Source organism: Centruroides vittatus, unplaced genomic scaffold (assembly GCF_030686945.1).
Source record: "Centruroides vittatus isolate TY-2023 unplaced genomic scaffold, ASM3068694v2 contig_1343, whole genome shotgun sequence".
NCBI lineage: Eukaryota > Metazoa > Arthropoda > Arachnida > Scorpiones > Buthidae > Centruroides > Centruroides vittatus.
Genome location: NW_027120855.1, coordinates 22,841 through 47,000, shown reverse-complemented (window position 1 = coordinate 47,000; position 24,160 = coordinate 22,841). Strand labels below are relative to the sequence as shown.

General features: G+C 34.2%; 1 protein-coding gene across 1 annotated transcript in view; it reads left to right on the top strand.

The window, feature by feature from the left end:
* LOC136990837 (E3 ubiquitin-protein ligase MARCHF6) overlaps nt 1–20,551 on the top strand; it is a 199,383-nt gene extending 178,832 nt beyond the window's left edge. Inside the window, exons 22-23 of the mRNA XM_067289284.1 lie at nt 11,211–11,346; nt 19,857–20,551. Coding sequence (XP_067145385.1) covers nt 11,211–11,346; nt 19,857–19,950 — 230 coding nt within the window. The 3' untranslated portion in view covers nt 19,951–20,551. The remainder of the gene's footprint in view (nt 1–11,210; nt 11,347–19,856) is intronic.
* The last annotated feature ends 3,609 nt before the right edge of the window (nt 20,552–24,160 follow it).

Genomic DNA, 24,160 nt, shown 5'->3' with positions numbered 1-24,160 from the left:
CACTAATTGTGTTATGACTCAGTAAAAAAAGGTTCCTTGTGGGTTTTAATCCAGATGATCAAATGGCAAAGTAATTGTTTGTTATACATTTTGTCAACGAGAACTATTCAGAGAAAACAAGCAATTTTCATTGATCACTTTGTATTATACCAGTTATAATACAAGGTGATTAATAAAGATTGTTTGTTTTCTATGAATAAGTTTTTCCTCGATTATTAAAGCCAAAACACCAGTGCAATACATACTATTAATAGGCTAAGTCCTCGTTGACAAAATATATAACAAATAGAAAACAAGTAAAATGGCAAGGCCTTATTTGAGATAAGACTATGTCTCGGAGACTCACTACTAAGCAGGATCACTTTGATGCTCACGGTGGGTCTCATTCTCATTCTCCAATTGTCTTCGGTATCGCTGGTTTTGAGCGTGATCATTCAAACTTCGCTGGCCACAGCCACGACCACGAGGTCTTCCACCATGCCTTTTTATTGAAATTAACCTATCAAATGTTGAAATTTCTTACCATTGTGTGACACCTTAGGTTGAATTTATGTCAATGCAAAAATTTCCCATTTTTGAAAAAAATAATGGTGGCTATTGTATCGTTTGCAATTATTTCTTGTTTTGCACAAATGAAATATCTATATATATAAGCAATTGTCGCATCACATCTGTAGCAGTATCCACTCAATCCTGGATACATGCCCTGATTTACACACTTTCTCTCCAGCGAGTTGGACCCACCATGTGGGTCCAACTCGCTGGAGAGGAGGTGTTGACTCCATTTTTCTGCCAAAGGGAGGTGGCAGAAAAAGGCTGTCTTAATGTAATAAAAATATTTTTATTACGTCAATACAAAAATGCAACTTTTTAAAATGTGAAAATAGGAGAAATCTTGAGTAACAGCACATGCAAATAAACTGTTGAACCTAAAATGAACAGTACATTCTAAATCATTAAAGAAAATAATACAATAATAAACTTACACATAAATTATGTGACTAATGTTATACAATCTTATTTATTGCAACAACTTAAACTGTTATGGCACTTTGAATTGCACAAGAGTCCCTTGCTTTTACAACTTCATTTATTCGTGGAACACTTCTTTTTGCAGTGACAGTGTGTATAACCTTGCCCTCCACTTTTCGAATTAGCTGCAGCTGTTTTTCTCAGTGATAATTCTTGAGAAGAAATCTCATCTATAGAAAGTGACTTTTCTTTACAAATTGTGAACTGATTACGCAGGGCTTGCATGACCTTTTGCTGGGCCCAGTTCAAAAATTTTGCAGGAACAGAATGCATTCAAATCCTATACTTAAATTTCACAATAAGGAATTATTTATTATAAGTACAAAGGATGTTACATATATTTTTTGTAAGATGAATATTACATAATTTTTCTTGCTGTTTTCACTGCCAAATCTTTGATTACGTCATCAAAATTGATTGAGTTTGCTACTTCGCTTTCTATTGAAAGAATAGATAGAGATGTAAATCGGTCTTGGCTTATCGATAATTGAAGATAATTTTTATTAGTCCAACGTTGAACACGATAACAATGGGATAGCCTGATGCGTCTTTGTTTAATCCATTCACGCCCAAAATAAGACTACATGTGAAAATTATTTTTAAATATTATTTATTACCACATACTAAACTAAATAAAAAGTAAAAATAAAAATAAAAAAAATGTTTGTCTTTTGATTTTAGTTTCCAGGATATAAAGACTTTATGGACTTACACTGAACTTTGATGTTTTTTGTCATGCCTTCAAATTGAATCATCACTGTTAAAAAATGTTTTCCATCTGTTTATGATATTATAATTCTGTTAAAAGTTAATCAAAATTGGTGTTTTCTAATTGGGTAATTACCTTAACACCTAATGTCCTCCACACCCGTGTTGCAGTCGTGCCAATGTTTGATGATAACATTTAATAGTGAGGTTGAAACCAAAGTTTTAAAAGTGAAAATGTGTAGTTTTCTGTGAACTGTAAGCCTAGTTTTAAAACTAGGCTTACAGTTCAGCGCCGCTTTCGTGTAAGGCTAGAAGTTTGACAATGACGTTTGGAAAGTCAGTGGAATCACGCTCGACATTCCAAACACCATTATAACTTCTAGGCTTACAGGAAAGCGGCGCTGAACATCCGATGTTCACGTTTTTGCATTGAAAACTTCGGCCTCAACCTCACTAATGTCAACGTCTGCAACACGCTGCAACGAAATATTTCAATGCAAAGACAGGAGGGAAAATCTTGCACTTGTGTCAGTGTGCAGCAAGTTGTCATCAATTAGTGGATTATGCAATTGCATTTTCTGTACACACCCAAATATTCAATCTGCTATACAGGGAGTTCTGCAAAATGTCTGATGAGTTTTCGTACACTGCGGAGCCTTTCAAAACACGGGGCTGGGTTCCGGCGAATGTGCTGAACCTGCCTCGCGCCAGCCCTGTGATTACAGGTATAAAGCTGACAAACCGATCCTCACTTCACGAGATCAAAAGAACAAAAATGCCATCTAGTGATAATGTAGGCGGATTTCACCAAACCGTTGCTGGGAAAAGAGGTACGACCTTGTCCTATCCCCGGCTACCCACAAAAGATTTGGCAGCAGACTATCGCCTCTCTGTCTTGGGTGTCGTTTTGACCTCCACCATAGCTTATATGTGTTTGTCGACATACACAGGCGATTGTTCGAATGTATAATAATATAACCAAATATTCGGTCTTTCACTGATGTATTTTGTATGTGTCAACATTCTCTAATTTCGCTCTTTTACAGTAACATATATATTAATCTTATTTATTAAGATTAGTTTTTAAGATAAAGAATTGTATATATTTATATATATTTAGTGCATCAAACTTTTAAATATATGAGCTTTAAACCTTAAAATAATATGTATCCAACTTTTAAAAATTAAGGGCATTAAGTGAGAATTTGTAAAGAATGTCCACTAGGGGGCATCCCGGGATACTAGTATATATGTTTATGTCGCAGGGATATGATAAAAGTGGGGATTTGATCAAGTCCCTAAGGGATTTGATCAATTCACTGAAGATGTTAAAATGACAATTCTATAGTGTCATTTTCCTAAAGAAATAAGTGGTTTGATCAAATCTCTAAACTGGTTTCATGAAATGACAAAAAATGAATCAACAAAGTAAGAAGTACTTATAAGAAAAGATAGAGATTTATTTACGCCAAGTTTATTTATTTTTATTGAAATACGTTTTAGATTTGTTGCACCTGGAGTTACAGAGGATGTAATTTTTTTACAGGTACATCTATTTGTTTTGCACTGTACCTTGGATTTTTCACAGGAACATTTCTTAAACCCTTGAACTCTGAATGAAGATAATTTTCCAGCAATTTCTCGCAAACTTAGCTTTATCGGTGGGATGGTTTCGGTAAATGTGGTTGTAGCTATGTGAAGAACGTTTCTAGAAAGCTAATCTTTTATAATGCCAGCTGAAGTACCAATTTGGTATAAACCATTTTTTTTTATCTAATACTATCCCCATAATAATATTTCCATCTAATGGACCTCTATCTACCTTAGGTACATCAACCAAAACTGTAGAATTCACTAACATGTCCTTAAATTTCTTTAATGAAAAATCTTTCATTTTTTCAGCTGATATTTTCAAGTATTTTGCAGCATGTTCACTTTGATCTATAATTTTCTTTTCTTTTTGGCATAAGTAGCATAAAATTTTCGATCCATATCCTTCTTCTCCTACACTATTTCCACATATTGCATGTACTGGATTTTTACAAATGTTGCATGAATGGGCTCCAGTAGATTCTGTTCCACAAACAACCCAATGTAGTTTTATTTTGCTGTCAACTGCTTCTGTTTTTGATTTTGTTAACAGTACAGATGTTGACAGTACAGAACTGATGGTACAGTTGTTGTAGAGTCATAAACTGGTTCGAGCTGTGTGATTGATTCAGTTGCTAGTAGATCCTCTAAATTTGAAGTTGAAGCTTTGTAATTAATTAATTCAGCTTCTGGATTAACTTGTAAAGTAGAAGCGTCATCGTTGTTCACTAATTGAGTTGCTGGTAAATTCTTTGATGTCAAAGTGTTGTCACTATGTTGCTGTTTAAGAAGCTGATCCAAGTCCTCTACAGTAACAAGCTTCTCAAGCAACTCCTTTGAAATATTAGTAGATTGGAGTCCTGTTTTTGGTTTTGTTCCAAATAAGGCTTTGTAAGGTGATCGTTGAATGATATGACGAAAGGAGGAATTCTTCTGAAACTGAACAAAGTAACAACCTGTAGCCCAATTATTTGTGTCATTGTCAATAAGCCAAGCACATAACATAGCTTCGACATCTTGATTCGATCACCCAACAAATCCTTGGCTTGCTGGATGTCTAGACCTACCATATACAATTTTACATGTTGGCCACAGGGATGTCAATTCTTGTATGACAGCAGCCGTAAACTCACGGTCGTTGTCACTCTGCAATATATGAGGACAACCTACTTCCAGAAAGATTTTTAATAGCTCCTTTGCTACTTCAGCTGCTCTTTTCGAAGTCAGAAAGCTGAATTTCGTCGAGTGATCCTGGTAATGTAATAGCCATTTGTAATTTCTGTCTGGAGTTGACTGCAAGTCAACTAAATCCACTTGGCCACGATGGTTGAAGTCACAGGACACAATTGGGTGAACGACGATTCCTTTTCTTTGAAATTTTCTTTTAGACTGACATACCGTGCACAGTTTCAAAAACTCCAGAACAACAGAAGTGGGTATAAAGTATCGCGATTTCAAACTATACAGCATTTTATCTCTGCCTCCGTGGCCAGTTGACTGATGAGTTTCCTGAAGTATGTGATAAAATTCTTCTGCAGGCATTATTTTCACAACTGGATCAGAGTCAGACTATCTCTTCAAAATCAAAGATTTTTTAGTACCTACTTCCATTAGATCATATTTTTTTCTGTAGTAATCCTGTTTATTTGTCCGTTGAATCTTTAGTACTGGTGCTAATTTAAATTGGTCAATGGCTGTGATAGCTTCTTCTATTCTTTCGTGAGTCCACAATGGTTTTTCTTTATCATGCCGCTCGCTCAAACACATCCTGATAGTTTCATTGAACTGTTCTTCACACAAATTCAATGCGAGTCTGATTTTGTCCTGTATTCAAAGCCATTATTTTAATAATCATACAAATTATAAGGAAATAAAATATAAATGTGCACGACTATTGTGATATAACAATTTCTGCAAGTGCATGTGCCAGATATTGCCGGCAACTAGCCTGTTGAAGGGACGAGAGTAACTAGCGCAAGCAGTGCTATGCAAGTTCTGACGTTTTTATTTTATCTTTTCACTAAAATAGTACAGGGATTTGATCATGTTACGATAGTCGCATGCATTTATATTTTATTTACTTGTGATTTGTGTGATTATTAAAATAATGGCTTTGAATACAGGACAAAATCAGACTCAAACCGAATTTGTGTGTGAAGAACAGTTCAATGAAACTATCAGGACGTGTTTGAGCAAGTAGCATGATAAAGAAAAACCATTGTGGACTCGCGAAAAAATAGAAGAAGCTATCACAGCCATTGAACAATTTAAATTAGCACCGTATTTAAGATTTAACAGACAAATAAACAATATTACTACAGAAAAAATGGTTTATACCAAATTGGTACTTTAGCTGGCATTACAAAAGATTGGCTTCCTAGAAACACTCTTCAAATAGCTACAACCACATTTACCAAAACCGTCCCACCGATAAAGCTAAGTTTGCGAGAAATTGCTGGAAAATTATCTTCATTCGGAGGTCAAGGGTTTAAGAAATGTTCCTGTGAAAAATCCAAGGTACAGTGCAAAACAAATAGATGTGTCCATAAAAAAAATAATGTTCTCTGTAACTCCAGGTGCCACAAATCTACAATGTGTTTCAATCAAAATAAATAAACTTGGCGTGAATAAATCTCTATCTTTTCTTGTAAGTACAGTACCTCTTACTTTGTTGATTTGTTTTTTGTCATTTCACAGAACCAGTTTAGAGATTTGATCAAATCACTTATTTTTTTAGGGAAATGACACTATAGAATTGTCATTTTAACATCTTCAGTGAATTGATCAAATTCCCACTTTTATCATATTCCTGCAACATATATATTAATAAATGTAAAAAGAAAAAAATAATTCTATTTTGGAAGTTAGTTTTCATGTAAAATTATAACGATGCGCCATCTAGTTTCAAGAAGTTCTAATGATGAAATGAGATATCTCCGGTCAATCGGTCGAGATTAGCGCGTGGCGACCAGAAATATGTGGGGAATAACATGGGACAGATAAGTAGGTATTTTTCAAAGATTCGTTTGTCAAAATTCGATTTAGCAACATTTGCTTTTCAAACTTCTCAATGCACGTGTTTGTCAAAATTTGATTTCACAATATTCATATTTCCAACTTACTAACCAGCAACGCATGCACAAATCTCACACTACTGCCTGTTTGTACAGAGTGTTGCCATTTTGTATTTTATTATGTTTCGGTTTTTGGTCCCCGACTACCTACGAGTCTGGTATTTTTTATGCGCACATGATTTCGGCACCTAACACTCTGTGCCAAATTTCAACTCCTGACATATACTCCTTCGTATCTCTAAGCTGATAAGATAGTAGGACATACGATTTTATAAACAAGACATAGTCTTGTCAATAAGGACATAGAGGCATACAAATTAATGGCAAAGTAATTGTTTTATTATACTCGGGAATGTTTTAACATTTCACAACTAGTGTTGTCAGGAGTGAATTCTATAATTTTAGGTTTATTTTTTTGTGATAGAGTTCCACTGTTTCAAAAATCAAATACCTAATTCAAAAATACACATTGTTTGAGGTATTACAGAAAACATCAAAATTTGTGGCTGCCTGTTTACATAAGAATGTTTTCTATATGAGAAATGAAATAATGCTTGGACCAACAAAAATTATGCAGTTGTTGCCATGACATTGAATTTCTAAATTAAAAGCTTTATTACAAGGCCAATAGAAACAACATAGCTATCAACTACAAAGACAATAAGTCATCCCTAGCTTGGCAGGCATTATTGGCTTTTTAATATTGCTTTTACATCTCAATACAAATGCATGACACCTGATGGCCAATCAGACAATTATCTTATATTTTAAATTAATACATTTTAAGTAAACTAACTTAGAAAAATGTAATTCAAGACACAACACCTTATATTGCTGAGGAAATTTAATAAAAAACACAACAAATGTTTTCAGCAAATCTATTGGCCATCATTAGGTAAAACAAAATTTGAATATAAACAAATGGAACAAAATTTAAATGCAAATAAATTAATGAGAAAATAAGCATGTACATGTATAAAAATAAAATAAAAATTATTATAAAAAATTATATAATAATATCATATATGAAATATGAAAAATGAAAAAAATCAAGGCATACATTAAGAGGTCTCCAATTTTTTCATTAGGTATTTCCAGGCTGATGGTAATCCTTCAGCATCCGTAGCATTAATGCATGTATCATGCAATCTGCCTTTATAGATTTCAATCCTTTCGGTGCCTATTGCCAGAGTCAGGGAATGTACCGGTTTAATAATAATTGCTTCATCCCAATTGACCACAGAGCCTTCAGTTTGTGCCATCTGCGATAGTATTGTGTTGTTCGATCCTTTACTGACATTGTACACTTATGCTTTTTCAATCTGACTCCCAAATTTCTATTAGTGACACCAATATAATTTTTCTTGATGTCTAGTTCTAAGTTTTCATATGGAATCTTGTATACTCCTGCTCTGCTTTCTTTATCAAATTTGTCCTTGTCATTCCTTAATATTTTATACAAATTGGGAGCTCGCTTGAAAATTAACATGGATTCTTTTTTGGTCTGAAATTTCTTTCGTGATGGCTTTTTTACTTGTATCATAAGTGAACTTTGTGATTTTGGAGAAATCTCTGCCTGGAGTCTTTGCTTTGATTATTTTGTAGCTTCTGATCAGTGCTGTTATCATGTTCTCATTGTATCCTAGTGTTCTGAGTGAAGGTGTACATCAAACTGCAAAGCCTATTGTACAGTACATTCCATCACACTCCAATAATCCATTCCAGTACAGAATGGCTGCATTCCATGCTCTCATTAAAAGAGCCTTTCTCTATTGCAGTAATATAATGGATAGGTAAAAAGAAATCAATACAATAACTCAGATGGCCAGGATACAATGAGAACATGATAACAGCACTGATCAGAAGCTACAAAATAAGCAAAGCAAAGACTCCAGGCAGAGATTTCTCTAAAATCACAAAGTTCACTTATGATAGAAGTAAAAAAGCCAGCAGTGTTGCCAGATTGGGTTAATTTTTATTTTGGGCTACAGACAATGAAAATCTATTACTTTTCTAAATCCATTGATACATATTTGGGACATGTATTGAACTAGCTCAGCTGCACTAAGTTTATCTCTTGCTCTTTTTCCCAAAAGCATTAATGCATAACTTGTTTTTTACTTGCTGCATTTTTAGTGTTATTTTAAATAACATTCCTGTGCATTCACTATGGTGCCTAAGCTTACACTTGGGCTATCAGCACTTCTCATCAAAATATATGAAGTTACAATACAGTATTTTCATTTTATTTCATTAATTTTTTATTTTTTATTGTTTTATACATTAATTATGGTTTTTACTTGTGTTATTTTAGCATTTTAGAATTAAAATAGGCATTTTTGGGGTTTGAAAACTGATTAATTCACTTTACATTATTACTTGTGGAAAAAATTGTTTTGGAACAAATTGAATTTAAGTTCCAAAGTACCACTGTATATCAAAATGTGTGTCCATGCAAAGTTTGATGAAATTCATTTAAATCAGTGATGTGCAATCTTTTCTGGATGCAGACTGGATACATTTGTCTTAGTAAGTACCAACATGCTCCATAATTGCCAATGCATTAGGTACTAAAATAATATATGCTAATGATAGCATAATACTAATATATAGTTTATTCTTTTTTTTACTGATAAAGTTTAGTTTGAATATTGTTTTTCACAAATATTAGCTTAACTGAGGTTGTATAATGGCAGGAGACAGAAAATAGGAAAATAAAATTACTGCCAGTTTGTGTCTGAAGGTTGCTTGTGACTAACTAACTTAAACATTTGAATTATTTTGGTGTGACAGGTTAATGAGACCTACGTGTTATAAGTAAAATACATCAAACTACCTCTCATAACAGAAAAAAATAATGATGATATTAATTTATTAACTTTACCTGGACTTACAATATCCCCTTTCACGTTGCCCGTTTATTAACAATAGGTTACGATTTCCTGACAATTGTCAGTCCCGGATCCGACGCATAGACAATCCGTTCGCATCGACTTAAATTACTACTTAAAATTAATTTATTATAGATTAAGATTAATGTTAGTTAAATAGGGAAAGAAAGATTTCGTTAGTTTTCAGGATCCCTTATACTTTTATCTCGCGTTTGGGGTACTTCAACTATCGTTCCGTAAAAATAGAGAATTTATCACCTCACCAAGTGGATATCCATTGTAGAAAAAAAAAATGTCAACTCATAGTCCTTTCTTCACTTCTTAAAGTCACTAAATTTAAGCACTATTCTTTCACGTATTCACTATGCATATCTTCTTTCTCACAACTCTTCTCCTCTCTTGCCACGTGCTTCTCTCCTCACAAAGAATGAACAAAAATTGTCCCCCTATGCCATGACGTCGGTCATTGCCCCTTCCAGCCCAAAACTTGCCAGAAACAAACACTTGGCAGTTAAAAGAGTTGAAAAGGGAAAAACGACAAGTGTTAGTTAGATAGGTAAAGGGAAGGTACATTAATTAACTTACATAATAAAACTACATATATACATTGGGGGATATCATATGTCATAAAATATCATAAAAAATGCAAACTTATGAACCTTATAAATGAAATGTCAGCATAATTTAATGCAGATAAAATACAAATGCATTTTAAAATTATTTGGGCATTTTCAAATAGTTATAAAATGTTCTTTTCCTCTTGTAGTGCTACGTCACTAATGGTCTTGTAAATTAATGTGTATCTTGCGTGTTCCGTTTTTTCTTTTTTTTGTATCAGGTTGTATACCCAATTTGATATAGTTTCTATTTTGTGCCGGGACATCACGTTTTAATGTGGTGTATATTATGTACTCGCTGATTGGGTGAGGATCATACCACGTATTGATGATGTACTAGCTAATGGCAGGGAGTATAAATTCAGAAGTTCACTGAGAGAAAATATCTTTCCCTATTGGGTCAACGGCTGGAAACATCTGCTACTTGTAGAAGAAAGAGTGCTGAGAAGTAGGTGAACTAAGAACAACAATTGTAAGACTGTTTTTGTTTCTTATAACCAACCGTGATATTGTAACCACATGTGGAGTTGTTCACTTATTTGTGTGGGATATTGAAGTTTGGGGTAGTACGACCACGAGGTTCGTTGTATATATATCGGTTGTAATTATTTGTTTATATATGCGTTTTCGATTGTATGGTAAATTATTGACCAGATACTTAGGCTCTCTGGTATCAAGGAAACCTGGATTTGTTAACTACACGGAATAAAATTTTTTTTTTTCATCTGTAAAAAAAACAATTTTGTGTGAAGTCCTTAATTTTCCAATTTGCCTTACCCAACCCCTAATACCTAGTATACCACAATATATGAGGTTAAAACACACTCATTCCATTTTGGAACACATTAACCTGAAGATCTATGTAGATTGAAAGCATTTGTGTTTTATTTGCATTAAACTATGATGAAATTTCATTTACAATGTTTAAAGGTTCACATTTTTTATGTCTTTAATTTATGCACATGTATTTGCTATTGATACAAATTTTACTGATATTTTTGAAAAATTCAATTTTGAAAAAGTTTCCATTTATTCAGTTGTTCCAGCTTTCATGTATGTTACTTTCATTCATTTATTGTAATAATAATAATAATAATAATAATATGTTATAAATGTATAATCATTTTTTGTTCATTTACAACATTGAAAGTAAATTTCGTACCACAAAAAATGATTGGGACTTGAATACTTTCATGATTTTGAAATGCATTTCAATTATGAAGTGATTGTGTTAGAAGTTGGGAAAGTGCCATCCTTTATATTATATATTAAATCTAAAATAAATATTTGCATTTCAGGTGCAGCTTTCGAAATGCAGAATCTTATTCTGAGGAGAATATATCCGGCAGTTTTGGCTGTATATGTCATAGTAGGAATCTTGATATTCCAAGTACGACAGTTCTTTAGATTATATGAACATATTAAAAATGACAAGTAAGTATTTTATATAATGTTTTTATCATATGTGTGGATAAAAATGCAACTTTCATTTTTCTAGTTTCTTACTACCTTTACTTAGAGAAATTAAATTAACCTGTTTTATACTCTGATTAAAAAGTCCATTTTCCATGAATTAAAAGTGCTAATTCTACTTGGCATTGAAAAATTTAAGAAACACTGGTAAACAATATTTTACTATTTAAGTGTTTGATCAACATAATTCAGTGAACTTGTGCCGGTACGCCATGTCTGCATACATAAGAATTAAATATATGTTATATTTTTTTCAATTCTTTGTCCTCCATGTCACTGTTTCCTAGAACTTTCTCATTCATTCTTTCCCTACGAGTGGGGCAACCATTGTCCAGGAACAAAAGTGAAAGAAAGTCTTGAGGGTGGCAGATAAGAAAAACGGACATTCTTGAGATAGCGTTTGAGCAGAGCAGACGAAAAGTGAAAGAGGTCGGAGTCAACGCCGAGTAGGACAAGGAGACTTTAGGTCATTTGGAGGGAAATGAACAAACATTACCGTTGCTGAGATCGAGAGCTTTTTGAATACTTCAGGACTCTTTGATTTGTTTGATATAGGAAAGGAAAGAAAAAAAGATGGATTGAGCGCAAGCCCCGATGTTGAGAAGATTTTGGTGATCTATGAAAAGCCTGGGTACCCCACAACTTTCTCTTTGTTTCTTTTCATTTTGAGTACTTCATTTCATCTTCCTTTCTTTCCTCTTTTGTTATTTTAGTATGTAAGTTAGTTAAGTTAGATATATTATTTTGGGAATATATCTCCATTTTATCCACTTTTGTTGTGGACACGTGTCACTAGCCTTTGTTCATACGAAAAGAACTGATCGAACTGTATTGTACAAAAAGGAGGGAATATAGTTGGGATCCAAAAGAACCAAATGTATGGAGAACCATGCGAAAAAAGGAAAATAAAGCTTCCATTTTGTTTGTGTGCAATTTTGTATTGTATTGTTATTCCGTGTATACACAACAAACTGATTTTACAACTTAAATTGTTTTAAGTTGCAAAATCAGTTCACTGAAAGCCTAGGAGCCTTAACAAGGCTCCTAGGCTTTCAGTTATACCAAACAGATTGTTTAACAATCTGTTTGGTATAATCATACAGAAAAAGAGAATTGTCAAATAAATAAAAACTATAAAAATTATTAGTTATGAAATGACATATATCAGACATGGGCAAATGCAGCTCTTGCTGAACGTGTTAATTTCTGTTTTTTATTATTATTTTTACAATTTTATTTTTTTAATTTTGTGAAAATATGTTTATTAAAAAAATTCAATATTTATTTTATATTATATTTATATTATATAATAAAAACACTTGCTTTACCATACTATCCACCGCGACAGTACAGAACTGCGGTTCCCATGCATTTTGCAAAACCTACATTTCGGCTCCCACTGAACTCTTGCTTGCCCACCCCTGACATATATAAAATAAAATTTAAAGAACAAATTTATATTAATAACGGCTTAAAAATCAAAGAAAATTTATTACACTTGAATGAAGGTAATCAAATTTCAATTTAATTATTATGCCTTTGTGTCCTTTCTATCTTAATTTATCAGGTCAGTCCATAAGTCCATGCACATTGTTATGACCTTGAGAAAAATCTTGTTTTGCTGTTAAAAATGTCAGTCTGATGTGATAATTTTTACACTGAAGTGTTAAATTGGATCTCATTCATATAATACTGTTCAGAATTGTGAGCATTTCAGTTGTTTATTTTCGTTAAAATGGAAGTAACTGAGGAATATAAAAGACATGTTTTATACTTTTTATTTTTAAGTGGTGAGAATGCTACAAATGCAGCCAAAAAAATAAATACTGTACCTAATCAAATTGTAATTAGTGCAAGGACTGCGCAGAAGTGGTTTGAAAGATTTAGAAACAATGATTTTAGTGTGGAGGATAAGGCTCGTACTAGAAGACCCGTCGACTTTGATGACGATGCTCTCTCTGCACTAGTCGAAGCAGAACCATCTTTAACAGTTGAAGAAATTGTGGAACGTTTAAATTCATCCCACAGAACTGTTCATAGACACCTACAACAAATCGGAAAAGTTTCAAAGCTAGGAAAACGGATACCACACGAACTGTCAATAGCTAACCGACGACAACGTGTAAACATTTGCACGTCTCTTTTATCCCGTATTGCTTTAGAACCTTTTCTTGGTAGGCTGGTTACCGGAGACGAAAAATGGATCCTCTATAATAATGTGACGAGAAAAAGACAATAGATGGATCGTGACAAGCAGCCAAAACCGACTGCAAAAGGTGGGTTGCATCCAAAAAAAAATTCTTTTGTCTGTTTGGTGGGAATGTCAGATGTAATTCACTTTGAGCTGTTAGAACCTAATCAAACAATTACAGCTCAAATGTATTGTGAGCAATTAGAGCATTTAAATGAAAAATTGAAAGAAAATCAACCGTTGTTAGTGAACAGAAAGCAGGTTCTCTTGCAGCATAACAATGCCAGACCACACGCTGCAAAAATAACTGTACAGAAACTTGAAAGCTACAACTGGGAAATTTTACTTCATCCACCATATTCGCCAGATATTACTCCCAGTGATTATCATCTTTTTTGCAGTTTGCAGAATTTTTTAAAAGGGAAAACTTTTGAGGATGAGAACAATGTAAAAATGGCTATTTCTGAATATTTTGATTCAAAACCGAAATCATTTTACGAAGACGGGATTAAAAAGTTACCATCAAGATGGCAAGAAATTGTATAAAATAATGGTGAATACATTATAGATTGAAATAAAATTTAATTAAAATTTTTTGCTGCTTTTTTTGTAGATAAAGATACACATGAACTTATAGACTGACCTGATAAATTTAATTTGTATACCAGTACTTTTTATATATTAACAGGACTTATTATACTGGAAAATATGGATGCAGATATTTAGTCTTACAGATCAAAAATAATAAAAAACATTATTTTTGATCTGTAAGACTAAATATCTGCATCCATATTTTCCAGTATAATAAGTCCTGTTAATATATAAAAAGTACTGGTATACAAATTAAATTTAAATTAAGTAATCAAATTTCAAGATCATATGATGTAATCTGTAAGTGATAGTATGGTCTGTCTTAGAGACAGATACAAATGTAATAGAGGATAGGTGAAGATGTTGATGTTCAACTTTAAAGATTCCATATGTAATAAGTAGTGAAATCAGCAACTGTCTAGATTTTATACTGTATACAATTATTTTATGAAAGTGTATGGTTATTTGTGTTTTAATCCATCTTTTAACATATAAAATAACTTTATTGCAAATTATATTTTAACAGTATATTCACTGAGGAGCCAAAAAATTCAGAAGTTTGCTTGAAATGCATATAAATTGTTTGATATATATTTACTAAAAGTTGAGTTGGAAGTCCAGGAATCTTGAAAAATCAGTTACGATGCAAAATTAGTTTATTGTATTACATTGATGCAAACACTTAAATAATAATATTGGTAATCTCAAAGAAACAAATATTTTAATACTTTTAATTGACATATAAAATGCTCTGTCTGTCATTTTGATTGTCAGTAGCTTCTATATTAATGTGATTATTTAACTTAGGTTAAAATTTCATAAAAATATTTAAATAAACCTCATTCCATCATCTTCATTAATTAAGCTTATTTTTACACACAAAAATGCTGAAAAGTCTACTTATTATTATTCTAAATTTGGTAGTTTAATCAGACTTTTCAGCTCAAAAATAACTGAGTAAATTATGTTTATTCTATATTTTAAGCAACCATTATTTAAAAAACCATTATGACATTTTAATATAAAAATACAGATTTTAATGACACAGGTTAGTTTAACCTGTAAAATCTGTATTTTTATATTAAATAAACATTCTACTTTTCTTTTTCTTTGTGCTTGTTCCATTTTTCTTCCTTTTTACAAGCATCATACAATCATCTCCAAGCAAAAGATAATGACTCTGTATCTTTGTAATTGACACACACCCACAAAGATCTCTAGAATTTCTAATGCTCTAATCTGATTCCAAACATCAACTTTACAATTATGAAATGGGCACACTGCCAGCCACTCTATAAATAACAGAAATTTTAAAGGTTTTAAGTGATTTGCAATTCTCAACCTCAGTTTTTCTTTAATTTTGAGAAAAAGAACACTTACAAGGGAATGGCATAACTTTGGTTTCACCAATTTTGATCAAATTCAATGAGATTATAGTGTATCCCCAATGACTGACAAGTGATACACTATAATCTCATTGAATTTGATCAAAATCGGTGAAACTGAAGTTATGCCATTTTCTTGTAAGTGTTCTTTTAGAATAAGTATGTTCTGGTGGTTGACTCCAGTGTACTCCTGTAGCTGTAATTTCAACTTTAGTCTCCTCTTTCATAATTACTCCTTTTTACACTTACCAGTGTAGATTGTGGAATAACCACAGAACTTCACACAGCCAGCTCATTTGCCAGGCCAGAAGTTTTCTGGGTTTCCTCCATACATTATTACCTGGATGGGGGCCAGTTTTCCAGAAAAGTCCTCCTGGAAGGCAAACCTTAGACTAAACTATTATGTTGTAGCAAGCTATTCTTTTTTAGAATTTATTTTAATCCAAATTGCTTGGATTGGCAGTCAGTGGTTTTTCCACTGCTGCAATAATTCTTCTGTGGCTTTGGACAGACCAGAACTCATGATCATGACATTCAACATCATCATTTGATTATAATTGGCATTAAAAATTTTTTTCACCTTACTTTATTTTATGAAACATAAGGTTTACTAAACAACATTCCAAGTACACAACACACACTTGATGACACAACACACAACTATGTGATGATAACACGACATTAGCAATTATTACATATAAGTACACATCAGAAATTCTCAGTCTAAGCATAACTCCAAGCACTCAACACCCATTCACAATATACACAGATGATACAAAACATATTGCTACTATGTTCTCCTACAGAGCATGTATTAGCAGCCCTATATGGTTTTGTCATTACATACATAAAGTTAGTGCTCTTAGAGTTGACTGTTCTGACAAAAAAACTTATTGGCTCCGGTCTAAGCTCACAATTTTCCTGTCAATGCCACAGCTCAGTTCCAAATAGCTATTTGAAAATACCAAACTGTGCTTTGCAGAACTCTAGTTCTAATTCAGTTGCTAATCTGAGGAAAGTCTGTTAATGAGGCTAAAGATGTTTGTTTAATCAAAAAAGTGTTGTTTAGAAGTAAAAAAGGTATTGGTGTGTGAGTTATTCACTCGAGCTTGTCAGTACCAGCAACTTACTAGCAAGGTTGAAGCCAAAGTTTTAAATGCGAAAACATGTACAGGCGGATGTTCACCACCACTTTCCTGTAAGCCTAGAAGTTTGACAATGGCGTTTGGAATGTTGAGCCACTGACTTTCCAAACACCATTGTCAAACTTCTAGGCTTACAGGAAAGCGGCGCTGAACGTCCGACGTACACATTTTTGCATTTAAAACTTCAGCCTCAATCTCACTATTTACAAGTGACAGTTGCAAGTCTTCTGTTAATCACAACAAAACAAATTTTTATTATCTTTCAGTGTTTTTTCGACCTTTTCTCATTATGGACCAGTAAAATTGTGGATAATTTTACCTGGACTAGTAATTAAATGCAACTGTGAACTATGCTTATTTATTACGCTTATGTATGCTTATCTAGAGTTACTGTTAGGGTGGCCAGACATCTGGCTTTTTGCCAGATTTTACATTTTACATTTACTAAAGGATTAGAAAGCCTCTACCTAAAGGTATGGCCTTGGAAAAGGAAAGATCAAGAGTTATAGTAGAAGTGAGAAGAGTGAAGAGAATAGAAAGGTAGAAAGGAAAGTGTAAAATATGACATTTCAGAGTGCCTGCCGAGTGCCATTTATTAAATACAAAAAAGTACAAATAGCCAAAATTCAGTGGTATACAGAATAACTGCCTTCATTTTGAGGCAGTAAGAGCTCCATTATGGCTGACTTCCCTTAGCTCAATAAACATATACGTGCAAATGTACAACCCGATTGGGGGAAAGACAGACAAATCCTCCATATCTTGGGAGGGAACAAAAGAGAACAACTGTATGTACAAAAAAACAGCCCGAAACCAGGCGAACTGGCTCTTAACGGCTACTTTGCCAAAAGGTCTGCACATAAACAAACGGGTATGTACATCCCATATCAAGGGGGAGAAAACCTCCATGGTCTTGGAGGGTACATAAACGCGAGCAACAAACTCTCTCGTGAAGGGACCGGGAACAATGGATCCTTCAAGACCAGTGGTGCATGACACAAGGTTGGTTAAGACACCAACCACCTTAAAACAAAGAGCAAAAAGCAGTGCCACAATTTATGCTTGTTGACAAGCCTACGCTGCAACACCGTGAGGCGCAGACAATATTAGGGGCAACCAGAGACACACAGTCCCAGAGCAAACTTTCACAGATGCCAAGCCCGAGTTTATTGATACCAGGAGTTGATTGATACCAGGAGATCCTGTCTATGTCAAGATGTCTGTTTCCCTGAGGAAGCTTTCGAAAGCCTGACAGATTGTCAAGCATTGGACTACTCTGTCTTCCATCTGTCATCACCTTGCACTGGACATTGTTTCTCCTCCTTTTTGGTTTTGATGAAAAATGCATACAAAAATAACTCAGTTGTCACTTCAAATGAATTGAGGAAGCTGGTTAATGTTTCCAGATGCCTCACACCACTTTGACCTAGTGGCACTTTGGCCATTTTCTTTGTTAAGAGGCCAAAGAATTTCACAAATGGTCACAAATGTTTATTGGGCAAGGGCACAGCAGGGATGAAAGGTCTAACCAATCATCTTTAAACTTTGGCAGAATTCTCCTTTTAACTGGACGGAAGTTTCATGTGTTGCTGGCGAGGTGGAGGAGGTTGGAGTTATTAAAATTTGGAAGCAACAGTCTGCTTCCAAATTTTAATAACTCCAACCTCCTCCACCTCACCAGCCACACATGAAACTTTTGTCCAGTTCTGTCTGCTGACCTAGAAGAAACATTTTCTTTGAAAGTCAACCAAGTGCTGATGCCCACATCTTTCTCAGCTCACTTGGTCTCATAGGCATCGCTAAATTTATTTTTCTATTTTTTTATTTACACATGTATGTATTAAAAAAAGTGGAAAGCACAGGGAGTTCAACAGGGTGCCTGGGGGGTTACTCCCAACAGTGTCCTCTTTTTTTTAGGCATTGGGTGATGCCTAAAAAACCTAGAGTTACTGTACATAACAAAGTATGTACAGTAACTCTAGATTATTATTCAAATGTCACCCATTATTAGCTGTAGAAGAAGTATCAGTACAGTCAAATATTTTTTGTGGACCAGTGAAATTTTTATATGGACTGGCAGTTCAAAAACACTGCTCTTTGAGATCTCACTTTCAAAGATCTCATTTCTCAAATTTCCAAATTATCCTTCTAACTGTAGAGTACAATAAAGGTCATTTCAACAAAGTTCTCATGGCAATTAAAATCAAAGTATGGATATCATATTAAGGCTTGACTCCACTTTCAACTCCAGTAGCAGTAGAGAATTGTGGATGTTAGTGGCTCTTTATGCCATTAAAAGCAGTAACACTTTCAGTTATGTTTGTAGTTGATTTCTTTGCAGTTGTGCAACGGAATCAATTACATTGGCCAATTAATATGATCTATCTCACACCTGAAAATATAACAATCGATCATTCCAACATCATATGTACCGTATATACTGTCATTTTAGTTGTTATCTAAGGTAGTAAGTTCTAGCAGTAGTGGCATATATATGCCACTACTACTTTTAGATCCATGGGTTTCAGAATTTCCATTAATAGCAGGGTAATTCTCTACAGAAATATCTTGTTTGTATAGGAACTCCTATTGCTACTTGCTACTGTCACTTGCAAGTGTAGTGAGTCTTTACATCATTATGGGTAAAATTTTTTAAATGGGAATTTTTTAATTAACACACTGTCTGAAAAAATGGAAAGCTTGTTTAGCATGACTTTTGGTACAAATGTATGTATAGCTTTACTATGAATTTAAAGTTCTCAGTTACAAGAAGGGCAGATAAATAAGTTTTATGCCAGTTTACCATTCACTGGGTCACATTACCTTGGGTAACACAAATTGTCATAGAGAACTTTTTATCAGATTCTCATAACATCTAAACTCAAAATGCATCTGTCATATTAGGGCCTAATTTGAATTGCAAGTTTACACGTTGGCTAGAAGACAGAGTGGAAAAAGTGGCATTAGAGTGTGCTGCACATTTCTATAATTCTATTATTACTACCATTTGAGTATTTATTCCATGAACAAAATTTCAAAAGAAAAAAAATGGAAAAGGGAAGATGTAGAAAATGGCGGTTGTTATAGTATTTTACTGTGATTTTCCTTATGCTATTTAAAAATGCTACTTAATCTAATATTTTTCATTATTTTATTCAGATATTTAGTTGGAAGAAGACTGGTCAACTATGAACACAAGTGTTTGGGAAAACTAGGAAATCACAATAGTGAACAATCGAGTGCACGAACGTAGATCCTCTGATGGCGACCAAGCACCTGTACATAGACTGTCTGCCATGTATATTATTGCTGTACATACGACGAGGCTGTGGGAGTTTCTGCAGCAATTTACTTGGTCGTACCGTTTCGAACAAAATATCTAATAATCTTTATGTAGAATTATTTACTTGGGAGACATTTTAGGCCACCTTCCGTTTATTATTTCTGATAATTTTTTGTTTTGGATATGAATTTGGTCATTGTCTGCATCGAGTATCATCGAGCAGATAAGAGGCTAAAATACCCTGGTTTTGTTTTACAGAAATTTTGACACTCGCACTGCTGTTTGGACAGACAAGAAAATTTTGTTGATTTCCAAGAACTATAAAAATTTAGGGAGGAAACCATCCTCCCTTCATCTCTAAACTTAAAAAGGGAATGAAAGTCAGAGCAGTCAACTGTTTCCTGCCAAGTGATGAAAGTCCGGCATTTATGTTTCTGTTCAGAAAATAGTAGCTATTTTCTGGTCACCTACTTTTGTATGTAATACGGAAGACATGATGTTAAAATTCTTTGTTAATAGTTGTATGACAAACATTTGTAACTATCGATCTCGATTAAAATTTGAGTATTTATGTTTTGTCCTTTCTGTTGATAGTCTCTCTCTCCACCTCTGTGGTGAACTCTCGTGAGAATAGGACATTTGACCCATTTCTTTTGGAACGAATGGCACTACTCTCCATCTATTCTGCTGGACAGAAAAACTAAAATATTCCAGTACCCATTAGATAGAACAATTTCTTTTAAGGTATATATTTTAATCAGATCCTCTATATAACGATTTTACTGACAGGTTTTACTCAGAAGACAACCTTATTCTCATCTATTTCTGTTACAATTATGCATTTCGGGCCAGGGACCAGCTAGATTTCCTGGTCAGAAATGCAGCATTCTCCAACTTGGGATGAGAGAAAAATACTATAATTTAAAGGACGAGGGAAACTGGTGCATTTTTTCGAGTACTTTATTTCTCTGTTCTGCATAAATCAAATCACGGGTATGAATACCGATCCCAAAAGTTCAGTTTTGCATATTTTTCCTCTCTTCTCACATCTGCATAAACACGGTCTTAATGATTATTACCGTTGATGGTGACCGGACAAAAATCCGTGGCACAATAGTTATGTCTGCTGCAGTCCACCATTTTGTGCTGTACAACTTGGATGGAATTTTCATTGCAACGAAGGCATCTGGAAGAAGTCTTTTTTAATGGAGTAGGAAGAAGAATGGCCCCGTTTAGTTGAGGTCTCTCACAAGTTGTCATCTCTTATGATTCGTATACGACAAAAGTCGCACAGTAGAGGCAATCCGAACTGAAGAACTTTATACATGCGAGTGAAGTTCTTGCCAGTTGCGGGTCAACTGTAATTGACAGTTTTTTAGTTGCCACAAGTTGGTTGATTTACACAGTATGCTTTGGATTATTCGTATACAGCGAAGCTACACATGAACAATCTGCTAAAAAGGGAGTAGTATATATATACTGATTCTAACCCACCAAAATGTGAATGACTCAAAATCAGAAAATTTCAAAATTAAGCAAAAATAAAAAAAACATGCCCAAAACGTTTCTGGCCCACCTATAAATTTATCAGCCTCATGCTATATTATCTCTTAATATGTAAAAATCTACCATGAGGTGTATCAACAAAATCCATGATATGTGAATACTCGCTTCCATTTTTCAAAAAATAATACATCCATACTTTCTCACTGTAGCGAGTTAATACCAACTTAACATTGTGAACTGGCATCTCCATTTATATAGGAGAAAATTCATACAGTATTGCAAATTATAGCTAACAATGAAACAACTGTATTTTTATAATTATTTTCAATAAATTCATCGGAGAACCTTTTCTTAAGGATTTCTCCATAGATATGTAAAGTTTTTTCGTAGGCGCGATCGACCCCAGAAAAGCAGAGAAAGAGATATTTAGATTTTTTCTGAAGTTAGTCGTTATATCTCGAAAACTTACAAAAACAATATCATAATTTTGGTGTTTCCTGATTCGGCACCATGGTCCGCATGAAATGGAATTTAGTAATTTTCTGTATATATGTAACTTTTTTACGTAGATGCGATCGACCGCCGAAAAAAAAAAAATTTAGAATACTATAGATTACTATCTATGGAATTTCGGGTCTTTGAGTATATATCTGAACTGAGGGGACCTAGTCGAGTTCAATGATACCCTACTTTTGGACCGGAGACGAAAAATAAAAAAGTTATCATACTTTCTTCCGGCGATCGCGCGATGATAGTGAATCGCGTCGCTTGCCGTTAAAATTGCCTTTAGTAGACGTTTCCCCCCGTTTTTTACTTTGTTCAAGAACTACCGTGAATCAATAACTAGTGACGTGTAGCAAATGGCGGCCTGCCAGCGGCTCCCCTCCGGGAGGTCAGTCGTAAGCACGAACAGTCAAACAGCCGCCACGTTCGTTGCCATAAGTAACATTAACCGAAATGGCGATCGCGCGATGATCGGAAGTCGCGTCGCTCTCTCCGCTCTCGTATCGCGTGTTTAACCCTACTGGAGATGACCGTAGTCTGACGTCACGGTTTGCAGACTTTACCGCAAGATGACAGTACTAGCAACTATGGTGCCGTCTTCATGAGAGCAGTAAAAAAGTATGGTAAGTGAAAAAGTATGAAAACATTTTTTTATTTTTCGTCTCCGGTCCAAAAGTAGGATACCGTTGAACTCGTCTCGGTCCCCTGCTTTCCAATATATAATCAAAGTCCTGAAATTCCATAGCGGTAATCTATGGTACACGCAAATTTTTTTTTTAAATTTTTTATGATGTTTGTCGTTATATTTCGAAAACTTACTAAAAGAGAATAATAACTTATATGTTACCGTATTCGGTACAATACACCGCATGCAATAGTATTAAAAATTTTTCTGTAGATATGTAAATTTTTTTCGTAAACGCGATCGACCCGATAAAGGCAAAAAAAAATATCCACATTTTTTCTGATGTTTGTCGTTATATTTTGTAAACTTACTAAGACAGGATAATAATTTTGGTGTTGCCGGGTTCGGTAATATATCCCGCGTCCAACGGTACTAAAAAATTTTTCCTGTAAATGTAAATTTTTCTCGTATACGCGATAGACCCTTGAAAAATAGAAAAAACAATTTTTCGATTATTTCCAATGTTTGTGGTTATATTTTGAAAACTTACTAAGACAGGAACATAATTTTGGTGTTGCCGGGTTTGGTAATATATCTCGCGTCCAACAATACTAAGGAAGCGGCCGGATGGCCGAGCGGTGAAGGTGGCAGACTATTGCTCTGGGGGACCCGGGATCGAATCCGAACGGGTCGAGAAATCCCCAGGAATTTTTCGGGGGGTGGTCCGTTCGGATATGTCGGGCCCCGTCCCTCACCACCCGGTCGCCCCATTGTGGGCCTGGCCGAACCCATAATGGGCCTACTAAAAGAGGCCCTCTTAGTGCCCACAGGGCGGAAAGAGTTTAAAAAAAAAAAAAAGAAAAAAAAACAATACTAAGGAATTTTCCCTGTAAATGTAAATTTTTCTCGTAGACGCGATAGACCCTTGAAAAATGGAAAAAACAATTATCCGATTATTTCCAATGTTTGTGGTTATATTTTGATAACTTCCTAAGACAGGATCATAATTTTGGTGTTGCCGAATTTGGTAATATATCTCGCGTCCAACCGTACTAAGGAATTTTCCCTGTAAATGTAAATTTTTCTCGTAGACGCGATAGACCCTTGAAAAATGGAAAAAACAATTATCCGATTATTTCCAATGTTTGTGGTTATATTTTGATAACTTCCTAAGACAGGATCATAATTTTGGTGTTGCCGAATTTGGTAATATATCTCGCGTCCAACAATACTAAGGAATTTTCCCTGTAAATGTAAATTTTTCTCGTAGACGCGATAGACCCTTGAAAAATGGAAAAAACAATTATCCGATTATTTCCAATGTTTGTGGTTATATTTTGATAACTTCCTAAGACAGGATCATAATTTTGGTGTTGCCGAATTTGGTAATATATCTCGCGTCCAACCGTACTAAGGAATTTTCCCTGTAAATGTAAATTTTTCTCGTAGACGCGATAGACCCTTGAAAAATGGAAAAAACAATTATCCGATTATTTCCAATGTTTGTGGTTATATTTTGATAACTTCCTAAGACAGGATCATAAT